The 9731-nt window shown below is 45.7% G+C and overlaps 2 protein-coding genes and 1 pseudogene across 2 annotated transcripts; 2 read left to right on the forward strand and 1 right to left on the reverse strand.

Moving 5' to 3' along the window:
* Positions 1-281: 281 nt before the first annotated feature.
* Positions 282-5725, reverse strand: Fatp1 (Fatty acid transport protein 1). Its single transcript, XM_017139575.3, has 4 exons — positions 5530-5725; positions 1944-2573; positions 1671-1872; positions 282-1611 (listed from the first exon to the last, which is right to left on the reverse strand). Exons 1-4 carry the CDS (start codon positions 5634-5636, stop codon positions 670-672), a joined length of 1881 nt encoding a protein of 626 aa, XP_016995064.2. The 5' UTR covers positions 5637-5725; the 3' UTR covers positions 282-669.
* A 611-nt stretch (positions 5726-6336) lies between these two features.
* On the forward strand, positions 6337-8061 carry Lrr47 (Leucine-rich repeat 47). The gene is made up of 2 exons (XM_017139548.3): positions 6337-7003; positions 7055-8061. Exons 1-2 carry the CDS (start codon positions 6431-6433, stop codon positions 7766-7768), a joined length of 1287 nt encoding a protein of 428 aa, XP_016995037.2. The 5' UTR covers positions 6337-6430; the 3' UTR covers positions 7769-8061.
* Positions 8062-8442: 381 nt separating this feature from the next.
* Positions 8443-9257, forward strand: LOC108055965 (accessory gland protein Acp29AB-like; annotated as a pseudogene).
* The last annotated feature ends 474 nt before the right edge of the window (positions 9258-9731 follow it).

Consider the following 9731-nt stretch of genomic DNA (forward strand, 5'->3'; position numbering starts at 1 on the left):
GGGCGCATCTTCAATATTGCGTTATTGTCGTAAATGATTCAGTCGCTTGAACAGATTATGTAATCTAATTAAACATTCTCGTTAATTTCACGCTGTCGGTTGCACTTGAACGTCGGCGAGGTTCAAGTTTGGTTAATTGAATGCTCACGGCACGAGTGTTTCTGTGTGCACTTCCATAGACCCGAGAGTCGTGCGAGTCGCAGCCAATTGGCGGATCATTTGTATGCAGGTAGGATGGTGTCATTCTCCAGCACGATAAACAGAGAATTTAAATACATCCATTGGCGAAGAAACAAACTTTATTTGATACAAAAACATCAGAGCTTCTCATATGTACAGGCAATCGCAGCGAGAATGGAAGTGTGTATGCCACTAAAACTGACTAAACAATAGCTGGAATTGCACTTAGCAAGGTTCTTTAGCAGGCTAAAAACGATTAAAATGCGTATAGGAGGCTATCATCTACACAAATGCAGATACGACTACGTTTACGATATATAAAAGTGCAATGTTGAAATGGAAAAGCGCTTCGGAGGAATCTCCCAAGCTGTATGATCTGGTGCCTAATTTCCCGGTTATCTCCTCTCCTATTCTAAATCGACTCTCGGTTGTCTTACAAACTAATTAACAGCATATTGGGCAAAGGGCAAGGCTCAAACGTTGCGGCGCCTAGAAGCGGATCTCGTTGCGCTGCACCTGGTCGTACACCTGGGGCGTGAGCAGTTCGTACCGCCCCTTGGAGGTCTGGTAGTACAGCGAGTCCTTGATCGCGGCCGGATCATAGCCCTCCTTCTGCAGGTCCACCTTGCGCAGCTTGAAGGTGCCGGTGAGGTCCACCTTGGTGAGCAGTCGGATGATCTGGGGACGCGCGTAGGCGGGCAGCACCTTGGCCAAGCCACCGGCGAAGACGTCGAGGTCCAGCTCCCGGTCGGGATCATAGATGGCGGCCATGCCGGCCCTGCCCTCGGTGTGCGGAATGGTCACGCCGTAGACCACGGTGTCCTTGTAGCCGGCCACATTGCTGACCTGCGCCTCCACCTCGCTGGTGGACACGTTCTCGCCCTTCCAGCGGAAGGTGTCGCCGGTTCGGTCCTTGAAGTACAGATAGCCCTTCTCGTCGGCCACCAGCAGGTCGCCGGAGAGGAAGGCCATGTCGCCGTGCTTGAACACATCCTTCACGATCTTCTTGGCCGAGGCCTTTTCGTCAACGTAGCCGAGGAATTCGCGCGAGGGATTTCCCTTGACAATCTTGCCGATGAACACGCCCGGCTCGTTCGGAGCGCACAGCTGGCACAGGCCATTCTGGTCCCGGATGGGCTCTCCAGAGTCCGGATCGGCGCGAATGATCGAGATCGGGTAGATCTTGGGCAGGATGCGCGACACGAAGCCGATGGCGCCCACCGTGTTGTCGTGGTTCATGATGTTCGCGTTGCCCTCCGTGGCGCCGTAGAACTCGCCCACCTTGGCGATGTTGAAGCGCTCCACGAACTGCGGCCAAATCTGCGGACGCAGTCCGTTGCCAAAGACCAGGCGCACCCGGTGCTTCTGGTCGTATTCCGATGGCTTCGTAGCCAGAATGTAGCGGGCCATTTCACCGATATACTGACCGATCTGCAGATCACAATGGGCGAATTAGAGGGCGAATTAGCTGGGCAATAAATCCCACTTACTGTTGCATTGTACTTGGCGCAGTCGGCAAAGTAGTTGGATGCCGAGAACTTCTTGCGAATGGAGACCGTCGAGCCGAAGAGCACCGACTGACCCATGCACATGATGCCCCCAGCGGTGTGGTACAAAGGCAGGGGGGTGTAGAAGATGTCGTCCTCCCGGAAGCCCATGGTGTAGTGGATGCCAGCAGCGATAAACAGATACCTGATGGAAATGTTATTGATCATGATAATCCAAAGAAAATAATGGAAAAGGTAAGACAAGATAATACTCACCGGGAGTGGGAGATGACGGCCGCCTTGGGCAATCCCGTAGTGCCAGAGGTGTAGATGTAGACCAGCTTGTCGTGGTGGTTCACCTGCGTCTTGTTGGGCTTCTCACTGCTGGCGGTGGTGAGCAGAGCGTTCAGGTTCTTGGCCTGCGGGATGTTCTTCTCGGTCTGGCTGTTGTTGTTCTCATTGTTGAACTGGAAGAGGGTGAGGCCTTCGGGCAGGTCCTTGGCCACCTCGGAAACAGCTTCCAGGAAGTCCTCGCCGTAGATGAGGGCCGTGCAGTGGGCCACCGTGATGCTGTGCAGCAGGGAAGGACCGCGCAGGTTCGTGTTGATCAGCGGAGTGATCACGCCGATCTTGGAGAGACCCAGCCAGGTGGCCACGTACTCGGCGCGGTTCTCCAGCAGCAGGGCCACCACATCGCCCTTCTTGTAGCCTTGGGCCTGCAGCACGTTGGCCACCTTGTTGGAGTGCTCGTTCACCTGGCGGAAGGTCCAGCGCTGCGTCTCGCTGACCACGGCCACCTTTTCCGGATGAATTCGGACATTCCGCTCGAAGACTTCCGCAACAGTGCAGTTGAGGCGCTCATGGCGTTTCGTGTACCTCAGGAGCTTGATATAAGCCCACAGAGCTCTGAACAAATAACGAATCAAAATGGAAAATTAATCGGTAAAGTTCCGTAACATCTTTTCGTGCTTTTGATATTTTTAAAAAATACAGGGCATTTTTTACGACATAACAAATTAAATTAACATGTAAACTAAAATTAAGTATAGTCATCAACATGCAGCAGATAAGCAGTAAAGATAAATAAACTACTAGATAACTCAAAATACATTTTACCGTACTATATTTGATTTTTATTTAATTTATTTAAAAAAAAACTTATAGTAAAGACTTTTAAAGTTATGATTATTAAAAGATTCATTAAAAGACTTAAATTACTTTCTTTTTTAGTAAAACCCCAGGAAATATAATGAGTCATTATTAATGACATTAAAATTGACTACATCAACCATTTCTTAGACAATTTTCCGTTTTATATTTAAAAAGATTAATAGAAAAAACGGTGTTTGGTCCCTGATTCAATTATTTGTGTCGGAAAACCCACATAAAGATAGCAAATCCAACGGATACTGATATGTAATTCTGCGTTGAAGGGAAAGTGTTTGATTAGCCATAAGTCGAGGGTAGTAGCCGAACCGCCAGTATCTTCCCTCATCGATCGCGTGTGTTTTATGGTTAGTGGTTGGGGCCAGGCCAGTAAAAATAGCCACAGAAATCGAAGCTCGACAAGCGCAACAGCCGTGATGCGATAAACCCAGAGATAAACCCGCCTGAAGTGGCTGCAATCGAATCCGAACGTGGTAACCTAGTCCGACCATGCGAGCCACAAATTTATGACGTTGCTAAAAACGAGCTGAGTAATGCAAAGTTCACGGGAAGGTCGATGGTGCACAAAAGTTTATTTATTTTGCAAGGGCTCTCCGATGTTTTGGAATAAAGCTTACCTAAGAAAATGAAATAAAAATGTACCCTAATCGGAGAGTTATACATAACTTAAAAATCTATTTACCACATAAATGGTCGAGCGAGCCACTGTAATATCTTATCTCTGAAGAGGATTAATGGATTTACTTGAAACGTTTTTACTTGAACAATTACTACTGTTTGAACTAGCTATCAATATTGAAGAAGCCATGTACGAAGTGAAGAAACATAGTGGCCCAAGCCAGATAGCATTTATCATTGAGTTTCTAGTTCAAACAATCATACGTAAATACTTCTTTGTAATTTGTTCAACTGTCTGTTCTGACAATCACTCTGTAATTATTTGATAATTTGCAACTCAAATTTGCAACCCTTTCTACAGCAAAATTTAGAAGAGTGTTCCGGTCTGAAAGCCATTTCAAAGCACTCGAGATCTAGAGAGATTTGATACGTTAAGTAAATGTGTGTGCTGTATAAGCAATCCAAATCGTTCGTTTTTCCGTGGCAAACATAAGCCGCAATAGTTCGATGGGCTGTATATTAGAAAGGGGAAAAAACTTGCACTCGACTTGGGACTCACTCGACCACATCGACGATCTCAATTTGAATTCGCTTTGGCGCTTTGCACCCGTGCGTACTTTGCACCGCCGGCAGGGCAGTGAAGTGTCGATAAGATTGCCGGCTAAGCAGTTAGCTAGCTTAACGCCAAACGCTCGTTAGCCGTGTATTTATAGGGGTTTAATCAGGCCTTATGACCCCCATCGAGTGGTTTGTTTGGTATTTTTGGAAGTGCTGCACATGTTGGCTCGGAGATAAGTCAGCTGCCGGACGAGGCAAAATTTCGATACGAGCCCAAGGTTGACCGGCCAGACTTAAAGTTGATCTTAAGAATCTGTTGTGAGCGCAGATATACGAATGAGTACATATATACGAGGTACGTAAAGTCGAAACCAGTGTTGGCCTTGGCATGGAACTTGATCTGCTGTGTGAGGCTCATTAAAGCACAAAATGCTTAGCAAATTAAATTTTGAAGTTTATACTTGAATTTTAGTTTTCAAGCAAGTTTAAGTGTAGATAAATATTTCAGAGAATTGATTAAAATACGTGAAGCATAAGTCATTATATGAATGCGCTTTAAGGAGTAGGTGTTAAAAATAAACGATTTTTTAGTAGTATGCAATCTTAATATCTCTTAAACGAAATTATTTTTCCATTGTAGGAAACGGAAAGTCTTACACTTCCGCTATTTTACTTATATTGATTATTAAAAAATTGTTTAAAAGTATATGTATTCAAACCGTAGTTTTTTAACCCTAGTCTAACAAAAAACAAAATAAATCAAAAAAGGGCTAAAAACAAATTATAGCTGTTACTTTCAAAATTTTTTTTGTAATATTTTTTTGTTTTTGGGAAACGGATCTATCTTTCTTATAGAAAACCGCAACAACAGCCCTGGCAACCCTAGACGACTCGGAATTTAAAGACTGAGGAGACACTTCCGCCATTTTAATTGGCCAAGCTTTGGCTTTTTGGCGTACGTTTTCAAGAACAGATCGGTTAGTGTGCCAGTAGTCTTCCGCCTGACGCACTCGATCAGATCGATTAGTATGCGCGGAGGGTTTCGCTGGGCGACGATCGTACGAAGTCAATGGTAAATAATAATAAAAGTGAGTTTGTTTTGGTTTTTTTTGGGCTGGGCGACCTTGAACCTGAAGAAGTCAATAAACCTCGTAATCGAGTAATGCAAACTAATATTTCCGTAGACTATTCGTCATAGCTCAGGCTATTTCCCCACGAAGTGAAGTTTTCTCTTTACAGTTTTCCCACAAGCAACTGGAAATGGCTGCTGCAGATGGCAACCTAAATTGATGGAAAACGAGTTTTTCTGCGGTTTTGAAAACGAGGGGCGAGGTGCGGGGTACAAAGTACTTGTACTCGTACTCGGCTGATTTTCAGCTTTCTGATATTCTAAATGGATTCACAAAAGAAAAGCCCAGATATATTGTATTGAAATGCACACCGCAAGGGGGCGGTATTGTAAACCCATCACCGATTGTTTTGGGTACAGTGTGCCCTCGCTAAGGGGACCCCCACTCACGTCAGATCGCGACTAGCGGTGGCGCCCGCTATGTAGAACCAGCGCCATCCGGGTTTCGTCAGCAGCAGGGCGACCAGTGCGACGAGCACAGCAAAAATCCAGCCCATTGTGTGGAGCGTGTAGATGACGCAGGCGATTGCCAAGCCGAAAGCGACCGTTGCGCAGAAAAACCGAAATATGACTAAAAACCGCTGGCGTCGTCTTCGCTGTCGATCGTGCGATCCGTAGGCTATCGACTTCCGATCGGCCGGGCGCTGCGCGTTGCCAGATCGCCGGAAAAGGAAGACCGTTATTTAATGATCACAAATTTGAAGTCTTTTCTCACATTGGTGCTGTACAGCGCGCAGTTGTCAATGTTTATTATCACATTGCTGTTCACATGGTTGTCCAATAAGCTGTTGTGCTGCAAAAGATTACAATAAATATATATGACGCAGTTGCTGTATTGCTCCATATGTTGCACATGTTACTTACTGTAAGCTCGGGCCTCGAGTGACCAATATTGGAACTGTTGTAACGCAAACGCTGATAACGTTCGTTGCGCTGTCACAAGAATCCATTGAACATATAGAACGGCAGAAAGTGTCGGCGGGCCTTGCGAAATAACATTTTTCGGTGATTTAATAGCTGCTAACTTTTCCAACAATTGCAGTTGCTTGTTTTGGTTTTGTAACTTGTCCTGTTTGGTTTTTAGTAAAAGCTTTTTATGCTGCAGTTTGGAACCAGATCGAAAGAAAAGTTTGACTAAGCTATCGGCATAGATTCCACCCCTAACTATCGGATGGCAGCGCCAATCCATCAGCTGACTTAACCACTAGGTGGCAACGCTCGACGTCACTGCAAATGTTTTGTTTTATTTAGCGGGTTTTTTTTCGTGTTGTCTGAAATCACCGGCACAGCCATGAAGATCCTTTGCGAGGTCCAGGTGGTGAACCGCACCACCCAGGCCAACCGGACGCCGCGACCGGTGAAGTCCACGCTGGCCATTGGCTACAAGCAGAGCGCCAGGGACGCGAACGGGAACACCAAGAAGGAGCTGGAAATGGTCCTCTTCAGCGGGCAAAACAAGACGGGCAACCGCTACAAGGTGAAGGACAACATCCACGCCGTGCACACCAAGTTTGTGCTCGACGGCAAGGCCACCATTGGCTTCCTACAGCCGCCGGACAACCTGCTGATCAAGTGCGACCCCATCCAGCTGAAGGGCTTCCTGCAGACCCTCAAACTGGGCATGGACGGCAAGGAGGCCATCAATTTGAGACTGAACATCGCCGCCGCCACGGCCATTCCGCAGAAGGCGCAGCCCCAGGTGCGCATGGTGGTCAGCAAGCGGAGCGAGTACCCCATCAAGGGATTCCCGCGCACCCTCAAGTCGCTGACCATTAACAACAGCCAGCTGGTGAAGCTCAGCTTCGAAATCTGCTCCCTGCGCAACCTAACGAAGCTGGATGTCAGCGGCAACAAGCTGACCAAGGTAGATTGGCCAGCGATGTACGAGCCTTAAATCATTTATCTTTTCTCTTAGATTCCCCCTGAGCTGGGTCGCCTGGCCCTGACCACGCTGCACCTGGGCAGCAACTGCCTGGGTGAACTGAACGACTGGTGCTGGCTGCGGGGCAGCAGGCTCAGTCAGACCCTCGGCGAGCTGGATCTCTCGAGCAACGGACTGACCCACTTCCCACCGCCGCTGGTAAAGTTCGAGCGCCTGGTCTCGCTGAACCTCAATCACAACCTGCTGACTCGTCTGCCCTTCGCCATCCGGCGGCTGCAGGCTCTGCGAAAACTGCACGTGTGCAGCAACAAACTCGAGTCCCTGCCCGCTGCCATCGAGGATCTACACATCGACCTGTTGGACGTGTGGGGTAATTGCTTCAAGTCCTTCAATGCAGAGGCCGATCAGCAGTTGTCGCGGCAAAAGGCGACCGCCAACTCCCCGCATCCCCTGTGGCTCCAGGCCGCCCGCGCCGTGGACAACTATAAGCTTCCATTGCCGGCGGCCTCCGTGCCCTCCATTCTCATCGAACTGGTCTGCGAGGCACCCAAGTGCCTGTGCGGCAAGCTCTGCTTCGCCCTGAGCAAGGAGGATATTTTCCAGCGAGTCACCCTGCCGAAATTCACCAACATCAAGAACCTCACCTACAGTCGCGAGCACCAGATCTACGCGGATGTAGTCCTTTGCAGCCCCGTCTGCAGTGTATCAGTGCACCGGTGCATCGGTATTTTCAGCATTAAGCTTTGATTGACTGATTCAGCGGCACTTATTTTTAGCTCTAAGTCAAGTTACGCCAACGATTTATTTATATTATAAGCGTGTCCGTCTTACTGGGTTACCAAAAGGCGAAGAAGCTCTTATTTATGTATACAAATATTTATATTTCTGAAAACTGGCCATGTTTCACCTTATACAATTATTTTTCCAATTTTCTATACATAGGTACATTATTTTGTTGAACTGAAACTGCCAATAAAAGCGAATTTACAATTAAATTAGACAATAAGTGTTTAAAAATTTGTTTATGAATACAAGCACCCAAAATCCAAACGCCCGTGTTTAATGTCATAAAGCAAATTATGAATGTTGTTGGACAAAGCTCTTCAGATAATAATAGCACTACATAACTTGTAAAGTTTCTTGATAAAATGGAAATCATATTTGTTTATCAACCACAATAGAATGTCTTTAAATACACTAGGCAGCATAATTATTTTGACAGATTCGAATGTTAAATGTAGTCTCATTTTGAACTTTTAATATAAACTTTTAGCACCAATAGAGGACTTCAATTCCGTTTAAATGACACAAAAATGTTCTTAACCCTTAAGACCCCTTTGAAAAGTGAGCAAATTTTGTGAAAGTCAAATTTTAAACTTTTTTCCTGGGGCTTAAAATAAAAACATTAAAATAAAACATTTCATGGATCATTGGCAGAAGCCCAGGATGCAAGGCGCTATGTATGTCTATTATCGGACCCTAAAATCAGTGCAGTGCCTACTGCGTTTCCGCACTTCAGCCAGTGATAGATCACATAGGAAAAGAGCAGCAGAATTCAAATACCTGCGAAATTAAGTTAAATGAAACTCAGGCGAAACTAGATCGGATAGAGTGCCAGCTGAGGGCGACGCAAATCCAAATGGAAGGACAACGGATCGCCCTTCAGACAAATTTGACCCAGGCTGTCAGCACGGCCCAGCAGGACCTCAAAGAAAAGCTGGAAAGGATCGAAGGCAATCAGACAATCCTGGTAGACCGAGTGCAAGAGATAAAGAGCGATACGAAGAGCCAACTAACCGCATTGCAGGACACACTGTCCAAAGTTGACCGGAGAACCATGCTGCTGAACTACCAAAGGATAGGCAATAGACTTTTTTACATTGAGCACAATTTAATGGTTAATTGGTACACAGCAGTAAAGCTCTGTGTTGAGTTAGGTGGCCATTTGGCAGCATTCAAAAATGACGAAGAGTTTAACGGAATTACCCAACAACTGAAACAGGAAAACTACTGGTTGGGCATATCAGATCCCAAACAAAACGGCCAATTTACAACTGTGGCCAGTGGCAAAAGAGCTCCCTATTTCAAATGGCGTTCAAATGAACCAAATTATAACAAATTCGCTCGAACTGATGAGCATTGTGCTTACGTCTATGGAGTCAGGAACTATATGATACTTCTTTCATGCACCCAAGATCTTATGCATTTCATTTGCCAAGCAGACAAGGATGTGTAGAAAGCTATGAAAATATGAACTACTAATGACACACAGAATCCATTTATATAACACAGGTCAACAAAATGGACTTTATTAAAAGGTGCAGGCCTATTGGCATTAAAACATGTTAATATAGACGTATATAAGAATATCTGCATACTTCGTTTTCGCGTTTAACGGGTGGTATTTGTGCAATCGCGGTTTGAAAAAAATAGCAACATTTAATGTTTTGATTTAAGATATCTTCGACGGTCTTTGCCCAACTGTATTAAAACCTATGCCAAAAATGGCTTAGATGCCCATCTACATAATTGCATTTAAGGTTCCATTATTATTTGAGTCAATCAAAGCCTATGAGCCATTGAAGTAATTTGTTCACCTCTATTCCCAACCAACTCGATGCGGTGAACACGCTTAAAAAAATACAAGGAAAAATATATGCCCTAAAATATTTTACAGGCATCTAGAGGCGTCTTTCACCGAATTTTTAAG

This window comes from Drosophila takahashii, chromosome 2L (genome assembly GCF_030179915.1).
Source record: "Drosophila takahashii strain IR98-3 E-12201 chromosome 2L, DtakHiC1v2, whole genome shotgun sequence".
Lineage (NCBI taxonomy): Eukaryota > Metazoa > Arthropoda > Insecta > Diptera > Drosophilidae > Drosophila > Drosophila takahashii.